Genomic DNA, 27,219 nt, shown 5'->3' with positions numbered 1-27,219 from the left:
CCCACTGTCTTCTCACACCTGCATTCATTCTTCAACCTAGACAAGCTAACCGGTAACAGTTAAACAGATGATAGCCAAAAGCATCTTCATAAAGTCTGGATTTACATTAATGTAGCTGAAAGCAGAAACAAGACCAGAAGGTTTTTTAGCATCGAGTGTCACAGTGCTCCTTCTTGCCTGTATATCCACACTTCCAGAAGGAAAAGGAAGGAAAACACTTGAACGAAGTGCTGTGGTAGAACAGAGCAACAGACAACGTTCCTGCAGCCAGGGGCTTTCTTCTCACCACTCCCTCCAGCAACAACATCTCCACTGGACTGAGCTTAGAAGCTGGAGAGAAAAAACTCAGCAAAGCCAGGAAAGCATATTCTGGTGGTCGGTAGAGTGGTTTTGGGAAGGCAAGATCAGGAAAGGAGCAAGTCTGGAAGCAGCTTGTACATCCACAGTCAAACCCGTCTGCAGACTCCTCTGCACAAACCTCAGAGTTGCTGAGGATGGCAAGGACCTTTTCAAGATCACCTATTCCAACAACCCCCGTGCCCAGACAACAACTGCTGCCCACTCCACTCCTCCCTGGCTCTTGTCCTCACATCAGAACAAAATCATCACGTGGACCTGCTGGCTAAATGCAGCTTCTTCCACTTCCAGCTATTTCTGCTTCACCTAGTCCTACTGAAATCACCATCTGGTAACCAGCTTTCTGTCCTGGCCCCTCCGTGCCCAGGTGACACCCTGCCAGGCCCTGCTGCCACGACAGTGCCATTTTCCTTTTGGAGCTAATCGTGCTGTGAACTGACCGCAACAGCCTAGCGGCAGTGCTGGCTCTGCTCTAGCAATGCCCTTCAGATCCTGCAACGAGTTCTGGCCCTCAAGTGGAGTATGTATGTCCTCCCATTTCCCATTTTTTCCTCCCCCTTCCCACAGAGCCAAATTCCTCATCCAGCTAAAACTCAGAGACAAGATGCCTCCCAGAATCAGACTCCAACAGCTACAAAAGAAAAACAATAAAAATAACAATTACAAAAAGAAACAGGCTTCATCCATTGTTCCTTTACTTTTAATTTTATCAAGATATATACATTTAAATGATCAGTTTATATTTGACTATCTGACTGAAACTCTATGTTGCAGATGACCTGGGTCACCTTATGCTGCTAGAGTATTCTTAAATCAAATGATCACTTGGAGAAATAAAGAGCAATTCTTTCATTTATGTAAGGCATAACCATGACACGCAATCACAACTAATTCTGTATTTAGTAAGGGACAACACAAGACAGCAAACTAAGCCTTTTCCAAATTCAATTCAATCTGCCTTTAATTAGATTTCCCCCCCATGTAGAATGGAACGATCTGGCAGGCAAAACCAGTGTTGTCGCGGCAAGAAGATGGAGCGTGTTTTAGCTATTGGCTACTTGCAAGCACAGATAATAAGACCTTCTGTCATCAGATCTATACATTCACAGCAACATTTGCTAATTAAATCTCAGTCATTTTTTCTAATCCCTTTGTGTAAATTAAACTCCAGAGCCTTAACTTTTTTTATTAACCAACGTATAAATTACTCAAACTCTACAATAAAGGTCACACCTCAGACTTATTTGTTAATTACAAACAACTCTACTTTAAATGCACAAGCTATTACAGAGCACAAGCATAAACTTCATTCTCTCTTACAGAGACATGCAAACTCAGAAATCGTAACTTAAATTTCCGCAACTGAGATGACTAATAAATCAAGAAGGATGTGGTCTTCTATAGCCTGCAACTTCAATTTCAAATGCCATCCAAAAATAACCCTTACCAGGTCTGAAGGTAAACAATGTGTAATCAAACCTGATCAGAATTACCAAAACCAAAGCACAGTGCCATATGAAAAAGATAGCCAGGATAAGCTGTCTTGGGGGGAAAAAAGGGCAACCAAAATGCTTTGGAGGACAAGCAGCCTACCTACATGCTTAATGGAGTAGCATTAGGTTGGTGCAAAAGGAACTGTGCTCATTGCTTTGTTGAAATTCGCTGTTTGATATTGGAACATATTCTTAAATAAATGTGGTTATCTTATACATCATTTCAATGCACTTCTTGCCTATTTTTTCTTTGCTACTGGCTTATCACTTGCTGTTTACTTTATATTTATTTTACACTATGGAAATGTCATTGGACAAAAACAAAATAATCGGGTGATTTTCTTATTCGAGTTCAAAATAGGTCATAAAGCAGTGGAGACAACTCCCAACATCAACAATGCATTTGGCCCAGGAACTGCAAACATACAGTACAGTGATGGTTCAAGAAGTTTCACAAAGGAGACCAGAGCCTTGAAGATGAGGAGTGTAGTGGCAGCCAGGAGAAGATGACAACGACCAACTGAGAGCAACCAAAGCTGAGCCTCTGACAACTACACAAGAAGTTGCCAAAGAACTCTAATTCAGCCATTCTACGCTTGAAGCAAACTGGAAAGGTGAAAAAGCTCCATCAGTGGGTGCCTCAGGAGCTGACCGAAAAATAAAAAAAAAAAAAAAAAAAAAAGGTTGTTTTGAAGTGCCATCTTCTCTTATTCTACAGAACAACAACAAACCATTTCTTGATCAGATTTGACATGCAACGAAAAGTGGATTTTATATGACAACCGGTGACGACCATCTCAGTGGCTGGACGGAGACAAACCTTCAAAGATCTTCCCAAAGCCAAACTTGCACCAAAATAAGATCACGGTGACTGTTTGATGGTCTGCTGCTGGTCTGATGCACTGCAGCTTTTGGAATCCCGGCAAAACCGTGACATCTGAGGAGTGTGCTCAACAAACCAACAAGATGCACCAAAAACTGCAACACCTGCAACTGGCATTGGTCAATAGAAAGGGCCCAATTCTCCTCCATGACAACACCCAACCACACATCGTGCAACCAACGCTTCAAAAGTTGAACAAACTGGGCTACAAAGTTTTGCCTCATCCACCATATTCACCTGACCTCTCATCAACCGACTATCAAGCATCTTGAGAACTTTTGGCAGGGAAAATGCTTCGACAACCAGCAGGATGCAGCAAATGCTTTCCAAGAGTTCACCAAATCCTGAAGCACAAATTTTAAATTACAGGAATAAACAAACTTATTTCTTGTTGGCAAAAATGTGTTGATTTTAAAGGTTCCTACATGGATTAATAAAGATGTGTTTGAGCCTAGTTATAATGATCTAAAATTCATGATCCAAAACTGCAATTACTTTTGCACCAACCTAATACAAAGGAACCAATGGCCATGGATTTAGCATATAAAATGACTTGGATTGATTAGACCAGGGATTTTTTCAGCGCCACATAAATTTAACTTAGACCATTTGATGGCTGCTAAATCAGGAAGCAGAACCATGCAAAAGATTATCAGTTTCTCGACAGGGCTAAAGAAACCACAGGGTCCAGCACCAGCTTGCAAGCTGTTGGTAATGGCAGTAGCCCAATGGCAAGCTCTTTGATCAGGAGACACAGGCAGCAAAAGCAGGCAAGAGATTAAGCACAGGTCACAGCTTTATTAACAGAAGGAACAGAAATGTTAACAGAGCCCCTCTGAGATGCAGGGATGAGTTCCGTTCCAGCACAGCATCTTGTCTGTGGCTCTGCTTATTTGCAGCTTGCAAACACTTGACTGCTCCTGCAAAGCCCAGAAACAACACTGCAGACTCCTGAGCACAACTCGCTTCCACAAGGAAAACTAACTGCATGCACATAAACGCAGACATTTCAGCTTCTTTTTATAAACTAACATACTTTGAGAATTAAAATTCTGATAGCCTGGCATCATGATTTCACCTGCTACAACTTCTTCTGCCATCTGAATTACATATAATAAATTTCTAGCTAGTTACACATTAAGCTCTTATCAAGGTTATCTGGAAATATTTTTACCCTCAAATTACCCAGACTAGTAGCAAAGTTTTGAGGCACTTATTTTCACTACCTCACAGCATTTAAAAGAGCACGGTACACCAAAATTGTTGTCTTGTTGCTATAAGGTTGTACTCAGTGTGAAATTGGGCTCTAGATATGAAAATCTGAAAATTAAATAAATACAAAATAACCTTTCAGCAGATTCCCTACAACTCTATATGAAAAGAAATAAAGAATAAAAATACACATCTATCAAAAGTGTCAATATAAAGAATGAAAAAATTCTAAATTCATTAATTCATAAGTGTTTGCAAATAATTTCAGATTGTTAATGGTAAGTTCAGACCCATGAGCAAAAATTAAAAAGTCCAATTCTTAGTCACAGAACAGAGCAGTAGACTGATTGCCAGGCTTTGCAAAATGAGACAATCAGGGCTCTCAAGGATAGGCAATTAAGATTTTGCACATCTCAGCAAGGCTGAAAGTTGCCTGCAGAGGTACGTGTTGTCTCCAACCAAACTTGAATGGGACAAATCAGAAATAATTCAAAACAAACAAACAAACACTTTATAAACTAAGTGTAGCAGTACTGCTTAAGCTGACAGAATGCTGAGATGACTAAAATGGCCATACCCTATAGTAACTCCCCTAATGTATTTATGGCACTAGAATAGAGGATTAACTTCCATCTTGCCCTGCTGTAGCAACTAAAACTCCTTGAGAATGCTGTTGTACTACACTGAGAAACTTCTACCCATAGTGCTCATTTATAAAACAAAACCACATGTTTATAAATAAACTCAAAGTATCCTATTTGCTTTATGGTCCCCATAAACCAAACAGAACAATCCATAATAAAGTGGAAGGAGAACATAACAAAAAGGCAACTGCACTTACTGGCATTTATATTACACTGAAGTATGGGCTCAGCTTCAACAAGCAGCAAACTTGGCTGTAGAAGACACTGAACAGTGGAAAAGAAGCAGCTGGTATTACTGGTCTGAATTTCAACAGGGAATCTTTGAGTTCTTGACATGCTAGCCCAAACCCTCCACTCTTTTTTCTTATCTACAAACTCATCGATCTTCACAAGGCACTGTAACACAAAAGTATCCCCTGTCCTGTGAAAGGGGACAAACGTGATGCAAATCTGGTACCATGGTGGCTCTCCATGAACATGCACAAGCCCAAGCGGAGTTACCAGGAAATCTTCAGCTTTAGAGAACTCTACCTCTGGTTTCACCATGAAGACGACATGGACCTGCCAGGGTTCTGCAATAGAGGTACTATTTGACTATGCTAAGAAATAAAACCAGAAGTGGTGATACACATTCAGATATACAGTTCTTAAAGAAAGCTTTTTATCTGCAGGCTCTGAGCCAGCTCTCTTTTGGGGTTTCACCAGGATCACCCCAGAGTCCTCACTGCAGTTGTTGTGCAAGTCTCCACACAGATTCCTAGCAAAGGCAGAAACCTAAACAGGAGAGGCTTTAACAGAGAGAGCAACATATGTGTCATTAGGTTCTTTTGTAAATTTTACTCCATTAATAATCTTTGTTCCTGCCTTTTCCTCAGCTAAGCAATGATTACATGGAGCTTTTCAGCAACTTCACAGAAAACCATCCCCACTAAGCATGACCTGAGCAGTGCTAAAGTTTGAGTCTTGCTCAAATATCAAGATATCTTTCTCTAGAAGAAAAGGTCAGGAGATACAGGGCAAGATTTTGCAGATGTAGAATTTTACTGGGACGTTTCCACCAAGAGTTGCACAGTGTACACACTCCTCCTTGGGGGTCAGGGTCCCTCTTCAGCTGAGTTTTCTGTTACTCTGCAAGCAGCTCCAAGCCAAGCCCAGAGTCACTCCATTCTCACACCAACTCATCTTTGGCTAACAATAGCAATGTAATTACTGGCACTGGCTGCAAGATTGAAGTTTGGGTTTTTTTTCAGGGATTTGTTGTACTTATAATGTGACCATTCTTAGATTTGTTTCCTTATTTCACTGCAATGAAGCGAAGACCTTCCAGCAGTTTCACTAAGCAACAGCCTCCTCACAAGAGCAGCAGAGGGGGACTGCCCCAGTGCAAAGGAGGTCGCAGCCACGCACTCCTTGGGAAGCTGGAGAGACACAGGCAGAGCAGGAATTCGACTGTTCTTGGAGGGAAATCAAACCCCAAGTTTATAAAATCAACCCTGCTCTCTCTGCCCTCAAGTATACTGAATTATTTACAAGAGCAGCTCTAGCATGGGAGATGATCAGGATGAACTGAGACTCAAACCTCTCGCTTCCGTAGTCCAGAGGAGTGTCTTCCCACGAGGGATATTTCCTTCCATCCTCATCCTTGATTTATGAATGTTTTATTAAAATGATATTTTCCCAAAAAGGTTTGCTTGGGGGCGGGGGGATGGAAATCAATCACCCTCGACCAGAAATCTCCAAAATAGAACTCCAGTCAGCTCTAATAATTATGTAGGTAGAATTATATAAATAAAGTGTTCCATATGAACCCTAGTCTGAGTTGTTTTTAAATAAGAGATGCCTAAGAGTTTAAAAATAAATAAAAGTCCACCCCTACCTGCCACAGATCAGGAGGATGACCACAAGGTGGGAGATGTGACACCATCTTCTGTGGGCAGCAAGGGCTGGGCATGGAGCTTAAGGCACAAGCAGGTCAACAAGTGCCAAAAAATACTGCCCAAATTCCTGCATTTCCTCACTTCTGAAAATTAGGGCTTCTTTGTTTGTTTTTAAAGCCCTCTCACAAAAGTGTCCATTTTATTTTTACTATTTTTTAAACCCTTCCTGAGCATTTAATGCCAGCAGAATAGTACTGGAATCAACTTAATTTTCTCCAGAACACTTTGCTTAGATTTCAGTATCATGCAAAACACTACAACTGAAAAAAATTATTATGCTGGGGACAGGATATGCATAGACAACCCGTTAGTTTTTTTCAGACATATAAAACCCTTTTACACTGTACATGGAACAAAAATTTTTCAGCCACAAAATGAAAGAAAACTTGAGGCTATCTAAGAACAGGACCGTGTCTTAAGGAAAGCTGCTGCAGCCAATGCAGAAAAGTCGGTTATATGAGCAAATATTAGAAAAACATAAACAAAGCTCAGGAGAAATTAATGAAAAAAGTCTGTTTACAAAACCTAGCTTCTCAGTAGCTGGAGACTGTACATCCTTTGTCTGTATTTTTCAGAAGAAAAGTACACAAAAACTGAAAACCAACAAAACAGCACATGAGGGAGTGTTAAGTCAGGACAAGCAGTGCTAGACAGAGCCAAGGCTGCACCCAAGACTGCTTTGCTTAATGTCAGTAATCAAGAGAGACCACTGCTCTTTAATTACACTTTTAAAAAGTCTAAACTAGCACACATCTGTTAAATTCCCAGCTTTCAAATTTATATTTTAAACACCTTGCTGTTTCTTATATTTCCACATCTGTATTTCAAATATATTTCCTAGCACTGGGCTTCAAATAAGCTGTTTTCTATTTAAATTGTTTTGTTATTCTCCTAAGACTACACAGTACTATATTCATTAAATCTATTAAATCATTCAACAAAACAGTCAAAGTAATAAACGGATGAAATATTATCTCACCACCAAAGAAGAGATCCAACCGCCATACTCCACACAGACCTAATTCTTCCCCTCACAGGCTTTCTTTAAGTATACACATATATATGTACAGACAGCAGATAAAAGTCAGGGACTAAGGCTTAAGGCTGCACCAAGTCTTTAATGGTACAATATTAAGATTGCAACAACAGTGAATGTGAAATACAATAGCTGAGATGGTGCAATTACTTATTATTTATGCAAAATAACAAAAGCAAGTGATGTATTTCACCAGCACTTTCACTGAGATCTAATCTGCTATCAGAGATTTCATTGTGATTCGCATTTCCCAAAGACCAGGCAATTTCAATGCCATTATTGTTGGATGCCCAAAGTACTTATGATGTCAGGCACCAGGAAGTTGCACAAATCATATACTAACAAAACCGAAAACTAAAGCAAGTTTCCTGGCTTAGAAATCCTGCCAGGTTAAGGAAAGGGGAAACTTGGCTGAACAAAAGCATAACAGTTATGAAGTAGATATTCTGATATCACTGTCCTCAGAGGGAGCTCTGGCATCAGCTGATTCTGACATGAGTTTCTGCCCTGGCAGATGATGGGAACCCCAGTATTTCCCCAAGCAAACAATTCCAGTTCTTCATTGCCTGCAATTGCTCAACTATACAACAGGAAAAACATCCTAGGCTCTTCTGGTAAGAATTTAATGCCCATTACTTGTCCTCTTTAAGTAGGAATAGGAAATACTTGATTACCTACATCTACACTAGATCATTTTAAATCTCTGAGCTTCAAGCCTATGTATGAGGCATGGATATCATGCCCTGTAGTACGCTGAGAGGCCAGGTTTAAAGGCTGGTTAGTGTCCACATTTAATGTCAAGTGATTCAGACACAACAGTCCAATTCTGTACTCCAGCACTTGACCACCAGAGACCTGTTAAAACTGTAACAGTCATTTATTTCCCCCATTCTAGTATAGACAATATTCCAAAAGTAATACTCAAGGCAAACTCTTCGGGAAAAAAAAAAAAAAAGTGTATCTAAATCTAAAAAAGTAGTATCTAAATTGGCTCAAATGCACCATTTTAACACACATCTTCATGACACCTATGACTAGTTGGCAGCAGAGAGTAAAGACTCTTTACTACTACCTAGAAATTAGCTCTGGGGTTAGGAAAAAAATCCCACACAGTCAAGTTCTGGATACAGGAACTCACCATGCAGTTCCTCCTGTCTGATAGCAAAGCCACCCTAGGAAGTCCCTGTCCCGCCACAGCTGTGAGCTCTTGCTGCAGTTTACTGCTTGCATCAGCCAATGCAAGTACGTGTGGAGCTGGATGCCTCAAGAGATCAAGGCTTTTAGAGAAGTCTTTAAAGGAACAGCAAGAACAGTACAAAAGCAAGAGCTTCTTAAGCCACCTTTGATGATACAAAAAGTCACATGGGATCATGTTGTTCTGCTATCGCAGAAATGAGAGTGAATACCCAAGTTAACCTACCACAGCTTCTCCTCAGCAGCCTGAGTGACCAAGAGAAAGTGCACAAGGACCAGCAGGAGCCTTCTGGAGTCAGGATGCTGCCCCACACAGCTCTCCAGGGAAGCTCATTTTACACACTGTGGAACCACCATGGTGTGGTGGCTGCCATCTGCACTAGTACGAGAGATGTCTGCTTACTCAATGGAACATGCATAGATTTTAGGAGCTGCTTTTGCACTTTTACAGAAGACAACTTTCAGTAAGAGATAAGGTAATATATAGGAGACAATTCAGAGGAAAAAACAACATGAATAGTGCTGAACTCAAGCAGATAAATAATCTGAACTGGAGATGTTAGCCACAGTTGTAAGCAATTAAAGCCATAGTGTACAGTGACATTTTAGGATAAGCTCAAGTACTTTGTTAATTTGAAGGTACCTGGTACTAAAAACTTGGGATGGCATTGTAGAGGAATAGCAGCTAAGCTTGTGAACCCTAAAATAAATGAAGCTGAAGACCGTGAACACAAAACACAGCACACTGCAGTAGACTTGATGAAGTCACATCACAAACCACTTTTTAACGCTCTAGAAAACACCTCTGCAGTTTAAACATAAATCAATAAACCTACCATTTGGGTATAAGCACAGGAGAGCTAGCATCGATTAGAATATGTCATCATCCTTTATAAATACTATTTCAAAATTTATAAACTTAGCAGCCTTCAAAAGTAATAAAGTGACAAATAAATTAGAGCAATTGCATACATACATGAGCTGCTTGGCCGATAGTGAGCCCCCGGGTACCGCCTGCCCATAGTGCCAGTCAGCACATTACCACACGCTGTCCGCTGCTTCCAAAGTGCAGATCGAAATGCTTAACTGAGGGAGAAGAAAAAAAGAAAGTGAAGATTTAGTACATCAGCTATATCTTTTTCATTAAAATGCTAATGACCCCTACAAATTTCAGGATAACTACATCTATAAATTATTCATAGTCATGTTGTCAGAGGAGATGAACTGCTGTGCTATACATGCAGCACAAATTTATTATTAGTGGTTGGCCTCCATTAATAAGCTTACATAAATTTTAAGGCACAAAGCAGTCTCAGGTCATACCGTAGCTTTTTTTTTTTTGGCCCACAATACAGGCAGAACAACAAACATAGTAGGAAAGATTTTGCTTTCTGCTTTAAATACACCTATTTAGCCACTAGGTGAGATTTAATAACAACGTCTTAAATTTTGTGAAGCAATTGTTAAACAACAACTTCATGAACAGCTCACTATAGAAGCAAAACTTATGCATGCTATGTAACACTGATCACTTTGAATCTGCCCCTAAAAACCAAAGTGTCTTTACAGGAATACAGGCTATTCACTAGTGTATCAGTTTTCTTGAAGTATCAAAAACCCAAGCAAACAAGAAACATATAGCACATCTTACGGTCAGTTTGGAATAACAAATCACAAAACCAAAATCCCAACTGAAATGCTACTGAACCTGTCAAATAACTAGCATGAAACCTTTTAGTCTAAAACCAAGTCCCACTGTTCATTCTTTGGTATAAGATTTTGTATTAAAATACAGCTTTCAACTGATTTTCTGCTTTACTTTTTTCTTAGTCTATTTGAACAGACTTCATATTCCCAGATGTTTTCCAATATGCATTGCATGTCAACCACACAATTTATAAAGATACATTTCCTTTTATTTCATCCTCTGCTTTGCTGGAAGGACCAAAAAAAAGCAACAAATTCTGGGTGTTTTTTCTAATTCATCAGGGATTTTTACTATCTCAAGCTACTGCTACAAGCACAAGCTTGTTCTATCCAGGAAATTGAGAGAAATATCAGGATGCAGATGAAACAGCACTGCACTGAAACTGTGAGATTTCCACTCATCTTCAGATTTATCAGTTCCCCCAACTGAGCAGAACACCAGCTCACTCTTGAATTAGATAAGCCTTTTATATATATTGGCATCCATGCAATTCTCCAGTGAGCTGGTCTGGGAGCCAACAAAGCTGAAAACTCCTCGTAAAGACGTATTTTTCAGCCAGACTGGGTGCCTGAACCGGCTCACAGTGCTTGCAATAGTATTGGTAGCTAGTGAGGGCAAATGGAAAGGACGGGGACCATGGCAGCTTGTGTTTCAAATTACTTCAAATGCAATCACATAACACTGCTACAGCCTCTGGCAATTTCTTCTGAAATGCAGACACCTACAAGGCTGCGTATCTGACCATGCAAAAAAAGAAAAACATGTAACAATCTCCATTATTTCCCAAATCAGTGCAGACAAAGCCTGTCCTGTTCAACTCTCCTCAAGTTGAGTGAATCAATGAGAAGGTAATCTGTTGCAACAAAAAGGATAATTTTGGCTGTTAAAATGAAAAGTTAGTAGTAAATAATACAATTAACATCCAACCAGAAAACTCCAGGGCAAAGAAACCTTTCATAGGGCAATATGGGACAACTCCTTGCCATAGGCCAAAAAGACCTTTCCAAACTTCTGTGGTGGCCTACCAATCCAACACAATTATAATGCTGTACAAGAAAAAGAAACTGCAGATGGCTGTTTCCCCTTTCCTGATGCACAGGAATAAAAATTCCCCAAACATATTTATTACTAGAAAAAAATTACATCTCCCCTCACCCCAAATTCACTAACATTTTTACTCACCTCGAACACCTCTGCAGCAAGTTCATTATTCATAGCAGAACACAACAGAACAGTCCTTAGCTGTGCAAGGATTAAAAAAAAAAAAAAAAAAATACTGAGGGGAAACAAAAATTCTAACCGGATGACAGTATTTACAACTATTTTCTCTAGCTTGTGAAAGAACTTGATCAATAGGTGTGGAGCTGCAAGATTACTCATTTTTTATAAATGCATTCTCATTCTTTCTAGGTGTACACTGTTCCTGCTCTGCACTGGTGCGGCCTCACCTGGAGCACTGTGTGCAGTTCTGGGTGCCAGAGGATATAAAGGAGTGGCTAAGTCACTGGGTTTGTTCAGCCTCGGGAAGGAGAGACTTAGAGGAGACTTCATCACTGTCTACAGCTTTCTCACAAGAGGAGGGGAAAGGGCAGGCACGGAACTCTTTAGTGACCAATGACAGAACCAGAGGGAATGGCAGGAAGATGTGCCAGGGGAGGTTTAGGTTGGACATTAGGAAAAGGTTCTTCCCCCAGAGAGTGCTGGAGCACTGAACAGGCTCCCCAGGGAGGTGTCACAGCCCCAGGCACAACAGTATTCAAGAAGAGACTGGACAACGCCCTCAGACACCTGGTGTGAACTGTGGGCTTGTCATATGCAGGGACAGGAGCTGGACTTGATGATCCTCGTGGGTCCCTTCCAATTCTGAACATTCTATGATTCTAAAGCAATAAAACTCACTAATTTATCTCACATGGCTACACTTGAGACATGCTATACCTTCCCTACATAGCAGCACAGCCTTCTGCACCATACCATAATAAAAAGCCTATCAGATATAAATTAAAAATCCCAAGCCCCACAATTATGCTCTCAAACAGCTGAATTAAACTAGAATATGTTTTTCCTAAAGGAGTGTGTCCACCATGGGGAAAAAAACGCTCTTTGGAGAGAGCAGGTGGGGACCCAAAGGTAGGACCATTTTCAATCTCACATTTTAAAGCCCCATAAATCTCAGTGTAGAAGACAACTGGCAGCAACCTGCCTTTAAACACACCCACTCACCCAGGTGAATCTCGGAGAGAATCCTGAGCTTCTGCAAGCTCACGGAACTCCCACAGAAATGTGAGTGGCCTTGTTGGTATCCAAATGCTACGGTTCAAGCATCCGAAAATTAACACTTGTTTTCCACGTACATCTATGAGAATAGTAAATGAAATAGAAGGAGGTATCAAATATTCCTTTCACAAGATCAAAGTACAATGAAGGTACAGGCTTGGGTTTTGTTTTGATTTTAAATGAACTCAACTTCTACGTCCACAACTGCAAACAAATCTGTGTTAAATCTGAATGTACTTAATATGACAGATCAGGTCGTCTTAGTGTGTGTTTTTAACTTGCTCACTCACATTTATTTTGTAACAAATAAGTTTTGTAACAGCTTTCTGGGTATTTTGATTATTAGTCTACTGCAAAATTGCTTTTTAAAATATTTTATAGTGATTTTTACATCTTTATATTGTTAAATTTAAAACTACATATACACAAATGTACATAGAGCATATAGCCTTATGGTTTCTTTTCAAGAAATGTTTTGATTTGGCTCTGCCTGAAGATTTTTTTTGTCCCGTTTTTTTTTTTCATGCTCTTCCCTGAATTGTCTCAGCTGACCAGCCCCACACTTCAAGCAATTAGAGAAAACCATGGAAACAAAACCTGATGGCTGTCACTGGGTACCTGCCACCCAGCAGAGCACATGAAAGCACCATCCCCTTCACCTCACACCAAGTATTTTCTAGGAGCTGTGGTGACAGAGCAACCAGCTACTCATCATCTCACCTAACGAGGGCATAAATCCCGTACAGAGAGGCCTGCCACGACTTCCAGCTGAGGCTGTCATCTTCCTAAGCCGTTTTCTTTACAGAGCTTCTTTTGCTGTAGCTCTTTTATATTTCTTATTTTTTATAACTGCTACATAAGAGTTTCATTTTGCTTGCATTAATCTTTTGACACTACTGAAAAAAAAAAACCCACCTAAATTCTGGTGCTTTTTTGTTGTTTTTGTTTTTGTTTTTTTGTTTTGTTTTGTTTTGTTTTTTTAATGAGTCAAACCAAGAGTTACATCCACACAGCAGGCACATAGGATCCTGTTTGCTTGAACTGATTTTATTATCTTTTGTTTGAGAACAAACAACTCATAGCCCAACCTCCATACTTTTAACAGACATTAAAGCCTTTCTGGGTTTATTTGTTCATGCATGCTACTGTTTATGAGGGTATTAAATGACCAGCTGATTCCTTGACCTTCCTTTGTTCTCTACAAGCAACATTTGCTACAAATACTTGTGTGTTCAAACACAATTATAAGTATGTTCACACTGGCTGCTATAATCTCACACAATAGATTGCCAGCAGACCTACCTACACATGCCCAAGAAAAAGGTGATTTAAAAAAAAAAAAATGACTGCAATTACCTACCGAAGTCATTCAAGTGTGACCACTTCATACAATGCTCGCAAGGAACAGCTGCACACAGCAGGGAAAGAAAAAAGGTTCTTGCATTTAGCTTCTCAAGGGACACCTACTGAAGAACTTACATTCCAATACTCTCTGGGTGATATTCTAACAACAGAATCCCACCTTTAAAGTCTTGCTTTGAATACCAGGAAATAGCCCTGCTAGGGAATGGGTAAGAGGAATAACTTGCATTGTTTTAAAAACACACAAAGGGGCATAGGTCCTACACAATATAGGCCCACTATAGCAAAGGGTGCAGACACTGAAAGAGGATGATTTAAAACTAACAAACAAACAAAAAGAAAACAAGCCACAAAAAACCACCACACGAACAACAACAACAAAAAAAACAAACCAAACACCCACAGGCTGTAAGGCTAAGTGTATTTGTATATACACAGATTTTTGTATACATATGTACATATTTGCATATATAATGCAAACATGCTCCCAACAGTAAACTGCTTCTCACTTTGCCTGCGCTCAGAGCAGCCACTTGGAGCATCACATGTAGAACAACATTAGTGAAACAAATTTAAAGAAGTGAAATGCACAGCCAGGCCACTGGGAACTTGTGCTGCCAATTTCTGGAGGAACATACAGAGGCAACGCATTCATTGTCTGTGCTGGGAACAACTATCTGATCTCTCACATCAAACTGCCTTGTTGGAGAAAGCAAAATGTTGTCTACCAGTTGAATATCTTCTTTTATTATGGGTGTAATAGCCAAAAAAAAAGTTGAATTATTTATATCATTTTTTATCTAATAACTAGCTTTTTAAAAAAAAAAAAAAAAAAGTTTTGTCATTCCAGGGATTTTTTTTTTATTTTTTTTTTTAAGTCTTCTGTTACCCAAGAGACCTACCACCTTTCCAGTTTTGTCTGGGAGCACTCACATCCCATAGGTTACGCTCTCCCACCACCTGGCTATGCTCACTGAAGAACTCGCTCCCTGTCATCCCTGGTGTGGGATAAAACCCTTCCAGGAGCCACAATGACAACCACAACCCTACGGCCAAGGGGATGGATGTCCTGCCTCCACTCCAGCCCTGCTGCACTCGCCATGGGCTTACCACATGTAGACCTGTCTGGGATGCAGCATAATCCAGATGCGGGAAATGCTCAGAGACCTGAGAAGTCCTGTTCTGTCCAAACAGCCTGGTGACTCCACCTTTTCTCCTTCCAATAAATTCACACTACTCAAATTCTTATTTCTTGCAATCATTCTCGCTTGCAATTCTCTGACCTCTACACTTTTTGGCTGCCTTTGCACTTCTAACTTCCTCCTATTTGGATGTTTTACCTCTTCTCCATTTTTTGAGAAGGCTTTTATGAGGGCTTTTCTTATTCTTGGTCACCTTTTCCAGGTACGATGTCGCCTGCCCGTTTAGTTGGGGCTCCCACACACTATGTGGGGATGGATGTTATTTCCTACCCTGTTCTGGAGGATATTATCACTGTTAGTCACTTAAAAAAAAATTCCTATGGTGTCCCTAATTCAGGTATCAGGATTTGTCATAGAGGACCTAACTCATTGAAAATGTGTTTCCCTAAAATTTAGCATTTCAGTAGTTCCACAGCCAGATCATGTAGAGCAAGATGAATCTAAGTCACTCTAATCCCTGCAAAGCCAATAGCTACTTTCTCAGTAAAACACACCTGCTTTTCATATTATATATTTTTATTCTACATTAATTTATCGCAATGCAGATTTTGTTCGACCAAACAGTAAAAGAAAGCATCAGGATATTTTATTTGCAACTATACAGTCCATATATTTTAACATGAAGAAAAACACTGTCTGTGATATTGACAGTTTTTTATGAATTAAGATCATTCACTCTGCTGCAGCTATAGGAACTGACACCAGCTAACAATCTCAATTTTAACAAATCTCCCCTCCCCAAAGAGCAAGTAAGTTAGAAACACAGTTGCACACATTAAAGAAAAAAAAAAGAAAACAAGAAGTTCAAAGTTAGGGCTGAGGAGCCCACTGGTGCCTGCTCTGCGCCCCCGGGGCAGGGCTGGGTGCCAGAGGGAAGCCTGGCCCTGCAAAGGCATTGCACGATCAAAGCAATCATCACCAGGTAATGCAGATCTTCCCGTAAAGCCTAAAACAAGAGGGTGGTATTTGGGGTTGCAGGGATGCATTTTGAATCTCATTTACACCAAGATCAGCAAAAAGCATTTTTTAAAGCTGTCAGGTAACAGCAGTAATTCTGAACAAGAAGGTGCTGATTTCTTCTGAAGTTAGAGATGCCACTGTGCTTTTGTTTTCTCTGGAAACCTTTTCAAGCACAGCTAGGCTTTCTGTTACAGCATTCCAACACTACTCTCTACTTTTCCCCCTCGTATCTTGTAGGAATAAACACAACATTGCTGCTGTACTTCAAGAATGGATGCAAAACTTGGAAGCACAGACAAAACAGAACAAGAAACTCCAGAAAAATGCCATCATTTCTGTTTGCCAGCTCTTAACTGCCTAGTGGGATGAGCCACAGCTTCACTCTCCAAACTGATGTATCTGCTAAGCCAAAAATGCTCACCAGCTGTTCAGACAGAAAAACAAAACCAAAAATCACCACCTTCATCTCACTGGTATCTTCCATTAAATACTGAAATGTAATAGAGAGAGCCACTTCATTTTATTACTCAAGACAAAAATTCCCAGTTTACCCCCTTGCCTGTTTGCATCTAAATGATCCAACCCGCACCCCCTGATGTACCCTTCCACGGCAGCAGTGAGCACAGCAGAACCCGCCGACTGCCAGAAGACCAGGATTTCAAGCCAAGGGTGTTTCAGACTCCCATGGTTACTAGAAAGCCCTCAAAAGACAAGCTGAGCACAAGATAAAGTTGAGCTCAGCTGGTTTCCAGGGTGTGAGGGCAGAAGAAGAAAACTGTAAAGCAACACAAAAAAACCTGTGCTGATATTTCTTTGAAAAGTTCCTTCTAGAACAGTTGTTCCACCACTAGCAGATACCTCCTGTGAGCTCCCTTACTGCTGTCCCAAGCAGCCTCCACTCCTTCCATCTCAAAAGCAAAATATCAAAACAAAAATCACAATTCTTTTCATACCTCATTACTCATTCCTTCTGTCAGCAGAGCTTCCTATTTTTACTTACCTCAAGCGCATTATATCCCCAGCCTGCAATGCAACAGTCACAGCATTAGCTGTTGCTGCTCCTTGAGGACCTGGTGGTAGCAAATGTAGTAACAAATGTAGTGTGGGTTGTATTTTGAAACTTCAAGGTACAGATTCTTCTTAAAAAGTTCACCTCAAGGGTGTCAAAATGTAGGAGTAGTTATATTTATACAGTCCTAAAATTACATTCAGCCCTTTGAAGGCTTAACCGTGGTTTACCGTATCATTTTATATGGATACACACACATTTTTTATATATGCATCTGTTTTATGGGTAAATATATAAAGCTTTATATATACATACATATATAAATTTGTATTTTGTGTAACTCCTTCCTGACCACTGCACAACCAGTTAAAATACAATTTATAATTCACAGCACCGGATTGACGCTGAAGCAAATTGTTAGTTTACCAAAATCTTCACAGTATCACAGTATCACAGTATGTTTGGGATTGGAAGGGACCTCAAAAGATCATCTAGTCCAATCCCCCTGCTGGAGCAGGAACACCTAGGTGAGGTCGCACAGGAACATGTCCAGGCGGGTTTTGAATGTCTCCAGAGAAGGAGACTCCACAACTTCCCTGGGCAGCCTGTTCCAGTGCTCTGTCACCCTCACTGAGAAGAAGTTTCTTCTCAAATTTAAGTGGAACCTCTTGTGTTCCAGCTTGATCCCATTACCCCTTGTCCTATCATTGTTTGCCACTGAGAAGAGTCTGGCTCCATCCTCATGGCACTCACCCTTTATATATTTATAAACATTAATAAGGTCCCCCCTTAGTCTCCTCTTCTCCAAACTAAAGAGACCCAGCTCCCTCAGCCTTTCTTCATAAGGGAGGTGCTCCACTCCCTTAATCATCTTCGTTGCCCTACGCTGGACCCTCTCCAGCAGTTCCCTGTCCTTCTTGAACTGAGGGGCCCAGAACTGGACACAATATTCCAGATGGGGTCTCACCATGGCGGAGTAGAGGGGAAGGAGGACCTCTCTTGATCTACTAACCACCCCCCTTCTAATACACCCCAGGATGCCATTGGCCTTCCTGGCCACAAGGGCACAGTGCTGGCTCATGGTCATCCTGTTGTCCACCAGGACCCCCAGGTCCCTTTCCCCTACACTGCTCTCTAATATGTAATCTCCCAACCTATACTGGAACCTGGGGTTGTTCCTGCCCAGATGCAGGACTCTACACTTGTCCTTGTTAAATTTCATCAGGTTATTCCCTGCCCAGCTCTCCAGCCTGTCCAGGTCCCGCTGGATGGCAGCACAGCCCTCCGGCGTGTCAGCCACTCCTCCTAGCTTGGTGTCATCAGCAAACTTGCTGATAGTACACTCAATTCCCTCGTCCAAGTCGTTAATGAATATATTGAATAATATTGGCCCCAGCACTGACCCTTGGGGCACTCCACTAGATACTGGCCTCCAACTAGACTCCGCACCATTGACTACCACTCTCTGGCTTCTCTCCCTAAGCCAGTTTGCAACCCAAAATCTTATTTTACCTGTGGCAATGGAAAGCTGTATGACACTAACACGGGCTTCCTCCATGTTTGATTTTGATCTCAGGTGCAGTATACAAACTTCAGCAGCCCAGACAAGCCCTTGAAGTATCTTCAAGTGTTTTTCAGAGACCGTAAAACCAGAAGACTTAGGGAACTGACAATTATAAAGCTATTGTACAGGAGCTTTGATGCACTGTGGCAAGTACAAAATGTTTATCTCTGAGGAGTTAACAAGAGGGAACACAAAGAAAGGTCCAATTAAATGGTTCGGTGGAACCAAACTGGGAATTTTTCCTTTTGACACAATAACAGGAGAACAGAAAACATAAATGAACCAAAAGAGTGGAAAATATTGGATGATAAAAAGAAATTTCAATTAACACTAGCATTAATGATCTTGTCATAAAAGGTATTAGTGAAACCTGCTCCTGACACAAAATTTGGACGTGGTGCTGCAAGGCAAAATATGGAATCACCAAAAGGAAAACTGCATGCTGAGAAGGAGCAAACCAGAAATGTAATGAAGTAACACAGGGCACAAGGTCATATATTCAGGGAATCACTAAGGAATTCTGCTGTCAGTGCTGGGCTGTGATGGAAGAAAGAGACCCAGCTCTATCCACAGGGGAAGGCAAATACCTGCTCTGGTTCCAGCCCGGCAGCATCTGGTCCCTCACACACCAGGGATTACGGGAAAACAGAGAAATCCGGTACCTTGATTATCTTTCAGTTTCCTATCTCGTACAAGGATACTAAAGGTTTGGCTTACAAGCAAAGTGAAGGCTGAGAGAAGCAACAAAAACTTTGAAGTGTAATGTCAGCACAAGAAATGTGTGCATGTAAAGCAGTCATTGGTAAATTTAGGCTGGACATTAGAACATACCCAACATAAGAGAAAGGTGGTCCAAGAATGGCCTTCCAAAAGGGTATAAAAATAATCTAATAAAATAATCTTTAAAGTTATGAATTGTGTAATATAATGGGACCAACCATCTGAATGGGAGATACTTTTCTCTCATGTGATTTATTTTTTTTTTAATTAGAAAAAGAGCATCAACAATTTTTCTGGGAATTCACCAAGAAGTTAATGAGAATCTAAACAACCACCTCTGGACAGAAATCCAGCAGGGTTATAAAACTGCACAGTTAGTGAATAACAGGAATATCCAGAACACAAAGTGGTTTAAAAAAAAAAAATAAATACAACAACACAACACACCAAACCAAACAACGACATGAAGAAACACCTAAGATTTTGAGTATGAAGTTTCAAAGGGTAAGATGGCTCTCATCTAAAATGATTTGGAAGAAACTTTGTGAATAGCTTTTTAACTCTGCGTTCTGTACAATTCCTTGGCCTTCTGACTTCTCTGAAGCAGTCAAAAGCTGGAATGACTGAAAGCAGTTGAGCTATTTCTGAGGCACAATTCAGAATTTCAGTTTCTACTATGTGTTTTTTATTTTTTTTTTCCTTAAAAAGCCCCTTTTTTCTTTGTACAGTTACCAAGCATGTGTCAATGTCTCAATTTGTCATAACTGGACAACAGCTACAGCTCTAGAACATCAGCAGTGCACGGTGGAGCACTGAGCAGGCTCCCCAGGCAGGTGTCACGGCCCCAAGCCTGACAGTGTTCAAGAAGAGACTGGACAATGCCCTCAGACACATGGTGTGAACTGTAGGGTTGTCATATGCAGGAGTTGGACTTGATGATCCTTGTGGGTCCTCTCCAACTCAGGACATTCTATGATCCTGTGATTCTTTTGCTACTGAACTGAAGGAAGGACTAGAGTCTTATTTGTAGGATGCAAGCAACTCATCTACATTTTTGACAAGAAAACAATTCAGCCCTCTGGGTTTTGTTTTGCTTTTTTAACCCACAGGTATATGAAGGAGAAAAAAAAATTGAAAGTCATTAGGAACCCATATGGACAACAATGATGTAGTATCCAAATAGAGTACACAAAATAAACCCACCTCTCCTTTGTTTCCAGTTTTGGCAGGTTTTATAGCAGAACCATTCAACACAGAGAACTCTCTTACTACCCCCTCTATTGACTATACAGATGTTCAGTCATACAAAACCCCTCAGCATTTTAGTAAATAAAGAAATGTTGGAAAGAGTAATTTCTGCAACATGATAGGATAAAATATTACTTTAATATCAGTTAATTAAATAAGGAAATAAAAGCCCGGGGATTTTTTTACATCTTTCTAGAAGGAAGGTACACAAACCATCTCTATAGCAAAACCTCATGATCATGCATCAATGTCGTCCTGAAATACTTCTGAAAAATTAACAAAGTAGCAATTACAATGAAAGTTATATTGGAGTTTTGGTCGAAGTACTTGTTTAACCTCATCTTCCCTCAAAAATAAAGGCTACAAGAGACAGTCAAGTCACATAATGCAGGATTTGTAGTTTTATTTAACTAAAAGAGTATTTGAAACCTATGTCTAGCATACTGAGATGAAACTTTGGTCAGCCTTTTTGTACGTTGAGCGACATAGGGACACAATCTATGCTGCATCTGAATCCAGTTTTATACTGGTGTCAGTCACCAAAATCACTTGCACAAACAACAGAAGCGCAGTTATAAGACAGGCTCTTGTTTGGGCTCTTCGATTCTTTTCTCAAAGCTAATGCTGATGTACATTTAGAATAATATAAACACATTCCTGGGTACCCCCTTCACAACTGACAATGTATTGACAATTGCTGCAATACAGTGTAAATTGTCCCTAAGCTGACAGGGCACATGCCACGTTTTTCTGTGACAATGTAGGGGAAATGATTCCCAGCACCCGAAAAGAAAAATGTATTACCTGAGTCACAAGTCAAGATATGGTTCATTAACTGCAGCTATCGTAAAAGATTTCCACCTTTCTTGATGAAGAACTTATTCTTAAGAAAAAACAATTTTTGAATAATTAAACATCTGGCAGGATAATCAGAATTGAGTTTCATGTTGTCACTGATGCTTCCAAATCCTAAGTGAGCCATGAATTATCATGTTAAATATTACAATGCTTCATTAAAAAAGCTATTTTATTTAACATTTTCTAAAATACAGTTCATTTCTACATCATGGTACCATTTTCCATTTTTTGACAAATGAGTCTGGGGACAAACTACCAGCTCAAGACAAACAACCAGCTAAGATTCAATTATTTCTTTCCAGGTCTGTTCCCTCCTACAACACCCTCCCCAAAGGCCAAGAGCTGCATCCTCAGTTTGCAAGGACAGTTGCTATCAATATAGCAAGAAATTTATTTCTTTTTGAAAGTATGATATACTATGATATACTAAGGTAGTAAAAAAGGCTGAACCACGTCCTACACTACCCACTACTACATCTTCTGCTGCAGTTACCAGCGGCAAAAGGTGATGGTGGACAATGACAACATGGGAGCACAAGCACAGGCTATTCCATTCACCTGCTGCAATTTGAGCAGTTCCCCCAGGGCCTCCTTTGCAACCTATGATTACCAAATCAGGCACCAGAGAATTAGCCTGATTTTGTGAATAACATCTTCCACAAACAAGAAGGTATTCTCTGCAGTCCAAAGTGATGATAACATAGCAGGAACTTTCTGATAAGCTCTGCTGAGCCACAGAAGCGGGCTTGCAGCACACTCCTGGGGAGCTACCACGAAGGTATCGCAGCCACATTTGCCAAGCAACAAGTACTACAGATGATCCATGATTTCAGCTCCTCTACTGAGAGTGCCAAAACAGGCTGAGCTGAGGTCAACTAGAATGGGACCCATTCAACTCACCTCCTACAGGTTCCCTATGAAGTATCAAAGCATACTTGTCTTTTGGGACACACTTGGACCTGAAGTTCAGTTTCAAGCAACCATGTTGCTTTGTAGGCAACAGTTTTAAATGACTCTTAGTAAGAAACTGTTTAACTAAAGAGGTGTCACCAATACAAGTACATCCTGAGGTGGGAGCAAACATGGATATTCTACTAGCCTATGAAACAAATTGTTGATTCTGGTTCAACCTGTAACAGAGAGGGACACACACTACAGAAATCACTGTCTCAGCAGAATTACTGGAACAGCTATGAAAACCAAACTCCCTTGTTATTAGCAGCAGAGATCCCACTGGGGCGTGGAGGTAGATGCTGATGCGGCCTGAAGGACAACCTGAGATATTGCTGCATCTGCACCATATGTTCTCAGCATAGACTTCTGCCTTTAAAATCCATTCTGTAGATAAGTTAAACATGTAAGTATTAATCCAAGGAAGTCTGGAAAAGAATTAGTCTATGCTACAGCATCTGTGACGTCAGAGATGACGTGGCGAGCACCAGCTCCATTGTGAGCATGACACCCATCCCTTTTCTGCAAAGCTTGCTAACAGACTCTGAAAAGCAGGGATAGCTACTCAGTTAGTTGAACCCACACCAACTCCACTACCTCCAAAACCCACAGTTATCACAAAAGGAGTAAACTTTCCTTTTAATTTGAAAAGCTGATACCTGGCAAGCTGTATCCCCCCTGAGCAGCTGGGGTGAGGAGTTTCAACTGCATTAATCAATGACTGAATCACCACTCCCCTCAGCTTGGCATCAAAGCAGTCTGCCACGAGAAGCACATAATGTTGATTACAGATTAGCAGTGGTAGCCTCACAAAGCTGCCTGCAAGACACTCAGCTAGCACCAGGCCAACAGTTGCACTGTGCCCTGGCTTCCTGACAGTAAAACAGAGGCCAGGCAAGCATCACACAGTGAGCAATTCACCTAGAGATGCTCTGACTGACAGCCCCTTTGGGAACTGGACATGGCCGCAAAGCAAGATGAGGCAGGGTGACTGGTCCTATTAAGGTGAAGGTCCTCAGCCCAACAGCTTCTTCCCCAGGGGAAAGACTGGAATCAGTTTTAAAGGAAACTATGAGATTCTCTTACTGATACATAAAATGACACAGGTCAGCAAGAGGAATTACAGGCTCTTCTAGTGAAAGGGGAGGACAAAGAGAACATGAGAAGGAAGGAGGAGGGGAGAGAGGAAAAAAAAAAAAGACATGAGAATGACCTAGTATATGCTTCAAATTAATAACTCACATGGCAACTCTATGTTTTAGAAGAATACCGCTCAGTTCCCATGGAAGAATTGAGGCTCTGACAAGTAGATATAGAGACTAAAGAAAAACAACTTGGAAAAAAAAAGCAGCATCATTATCCCAGCCTCCTTTGTATTACAGTATTACAAGACCACTAAGTCTGCTTGATTAACTGTGCTGGTTTGACTGAAAAGGGTTAATTTTCTTCATGCAGTTCAAAACCTTTCTTTTCCATAGTTAGCACACTCATTATTTGGACTTAGTTTGAGAACAAGAAGATAACACCCCAGCACAGAGCTAATGTTTTTAATTGCTCTGGTCTGAGAGCCAAGGACACTCTGAGTGCTCTGCCCACAGGTGTGAGGCAGCTGGGAAGGGAGACATAGATGGGGCAGAGCTTGACTGACATCCAGACTGATCAATAAGAGTATTCCATCCCATTAGTCTCATGCTTTGTATTTAAGGGGAGATGGGAGTTGGGACCTTCTGGGTTGCTGCTCTTGTCCTCTCACTTGCTCTGTGGCACAGCCATGAGGAATTGCCTCGACTATCTTTTATTTCTATTTTATATATATGTTTTATTAGCACTGTATTAGTATTTTGTTATTTTATTAAACTCTGTTTATCTCAATCCCAGTTTCTCCCTTCCCTTTTGATTCTCTACTCTACTGGGGGACAGGGGGCAGGGGGTGAGCGAGCAGCTATCATGGTTGTATTGCTAGATCGCGTTAAACCATGACACTAACATACACAAAAAGTGTGAAGACTAACACTAACCCTGAACCCTTAAATAAGCCCTAAAGAGCCATCTCACTGCACTGGCTAAAACATTAGTGTGTCACGCAACTGTGTGCCAACATGAGATTAGCCCTGGCTGGAGTCTCATCATTCTATTTATGCAAAGACTACTTTAATAAGAAATATCCTGTCTCACCAGAGCATAGCTTTATCTAACGGAGGGAAATAAAATACATTAAAAAAGGCATAAACATAAAACCTCTGAAATTCTTCAGGATGAGAAGTCCTTTGTAAAGAAAGAATCCTTTGGGAAAAGTAGCATGCAGCATGAAAGATCATTTTCTAAATCAATGTCTCAGCTAGGTACTAGCATTTATCTCCTCTCTGCATTTTAACTAACCAGCTAAGGAAGAATCTTACAGGATAAGGGTTTGCAGCAAAAGATTTACTCAGTGGTTACAAGGCTGGCGTACATCTGAGAGCTCTGCCAGCTCACTTATATCAGTTAGGACTGTCCAAAATAACATCCTGGTAAGGATCACATCAGCAAAAACCCAGAAGAGCCCTGCTGCATTTCAGGAAGGTGGAACAGCAATCCTGACAGAAAAACTTCCTCCCTCTGGCAGTAAATAGCACAGTTTCTCCACAGGACTCTGCCAGTACAACTTGTATGGTACAGGCAAACCTACAGACATGCTTAGACCAAGACTTCCAGTTAGCAGCACTTTCCTTGTGGGCAGGTAATGCCAGACCTCTCACATAGCTTATTTCTGAAGATGAGCAGCCCTGAGGCTTGCCAGGTACTGGGAAGTATGTCCCACCAGATAACCCCTCTACATCGATGGCCTCAAGTGCCACAAAGCAGCTGCTGCTGCGGGCCTCCCTCCCGCTCCAAGACCCACACAGAACCATTTGAACACATCGCAGGGGACTGCACTTCTGCTGCACAGTACATTGAAATCCAATACGGGTGTCCGCATTAACACACAACACCACTGACACCACAGAGGAACAGCACTACTATGAAACACCTCTCTTGCATACAGCCTTTCCTCACGTGAGCTGGCAGAGCATGTTGTAGTGTTTTGTTGCACAAATCTAGCTAATCTGCAAGAACGGATAAACCAAGAACTAATCTTGCTGGAGCACTAAAAAAGCTGGAGCATCTTTGTTATCAAGCATCATGATAAACAATGTAAATACTGCATAAAAATAAAGGCACCTCTGGTCTCTGTGCTGGGAGAAATCTGAGATTTCTATATTTGAGATGTGGGACAAGAAAAGTGCAGAAAGAGCCCCACGACCCCAGAGGATCCTTGGACATGGAGTACATTACTTACTCTCCCCAGCTCGTGGGTGGGAAGCCCGTACCAGAGCACCAAGTCCTGCAGTCCTGGGCACCAGCACCCCCTCGGGTTGTTGCAGAAATCAGGAAAGCTGCAAAACAGAAACAAGTCCCATTGTAGAGTTTTCGTTTATGAAGAGTCAAGGAAGGATTAATGAAAACTACTGAGCTCGCAAAGGTGCAGGTTACCAGAAGAAACCCAGGCGGCCACGCTCCGAGCCAGCAAGGCAGTGGGAGCCTGGGAACCAGACCAGCAGCACAAGTGACTGAGTAGCTCAAGCAGCCACCTTCAGTTTAAATCCTCAAAAACCAGCTGCATTCAATGATGTGCTCACAGGAGAAGTAAAATCAGTGCAGGGATCTTCCCAAACAGGGCAGGTGCCCAAGCTGCTGTCGGACTGCGACAGCCTGGGCACGCAAGAGACGCGCTGCAAAGCATGCTTTAAATCACCGCTCTGTGCGGCATTACTGACCTGCTGTCTTCCCCATGCACAAACACCAAATATCACAAAGAAAATTATACAGATGAGCCCCAAGTCAGAAAAAAAGCAGCAAAAAAGTCCTCACTAAACAGCATGTTCCTAATCTAATTTAGAAAACAAAGTGAAAAATCATCTTTGCAAATATGCTTGTGTTCACTAGACATTAAGTATAAATTTTATTTTTGCAAAGTCCATATGCTGCATCACAGTCAGTCCCCAACCATTTTGCCCTCTGGTAAATTATTACATTAATGCTACAGGGTTTGGTAACGAAAAATATATTGAGATTGCTGCCACATGGTGACAGAAGTGAGATTATCTCCCCATCAAAAGATTCTCTGTCAGTGGCAGCAGATCTGTCACTCAAAAGATGCTCTAGGATCCAAGGTATTATTCAACTTTGTATTTGTTCTTCCATCCAGAGAAAATAAATACGCAAAGACCCAAGACACAAATCTCATCTGCTGTAGAGCTTTATATATATATATATTTGTTAGAGCAAAAGCCAGGCTAAATCAAGCCAAATTATATTCTGTTTTGAAGAGAGATTTCTTTTTTCTGTCCGTGTTCTAATAGAATTCCAGAACTATGAATCCTAGAAGATACTGAAACAGAACAGATAATTTAAGAGAGATAAAAGTGTTCTTGTTAAAAAAAAATCATAATTCTCATCTGGAAACTTGAAAATGGACCCTTCTATAAACCAGGTGAACAATAATTTTTAAATCTAAAGCTTTTTGAAGAAATTAAGAAAATTACTAATTTTTATTTTGATAATGAAATTGCACTTTCAAAACA

At 40.8% G+C, this 27,219-nt stretch overlaps 1 protein-coding gene across 4 annotated transcripts in view; it reads right to left on the bottom strand.

Moving 5' to 3' along the window:
• APBB2 (amyloid beta precursor protein binding family B member 2) overlaps positions 1 to 27,219 on the bottom strand; it is a 177,668-nt gene that overhangs the window by 95,001 nt on the left and 55,448 nt on the right. For all 4 annotated transcript variants that reach the window (XM_082051092.1, XM_082051098.1, XM_082051093.1 and 1 more), the window contains exons 3-4: positions 25,935 to 26,031; positions 9,733 to 9,842 (exon numbers count right to left, since the gene is read on the bottom strand). In XM_082051092.1, coding sequence (XP_081907218.1) covers positions 9,733 to 9,778 — 46 coding nt within the window. In that variant the 5' untranslated portion in view covers positions 9,779 to 9,842; positions 25,935 to 26,031. The remainder of the gene's footprint in view (positions 1 to 9,732; positions 9,843 to 25,934; positions 26,032 to 27,219) is intronic.

This window comes from Streptopelia decaocto, assembly GCF_964273445.1.
Source record: "Streptopelia decaocto genome assembly, chromosome: 4".
NCBI lineage: Eukaryota > Metazoa > Chordata > Aves > Columbiformes > Columbidae > Streptopelia > Streptopelia decaocto.
Note: the sequence above shows the minus strand (reverse complement) of the source record. Positions and strands in the feature narration are given on the sequence as shown.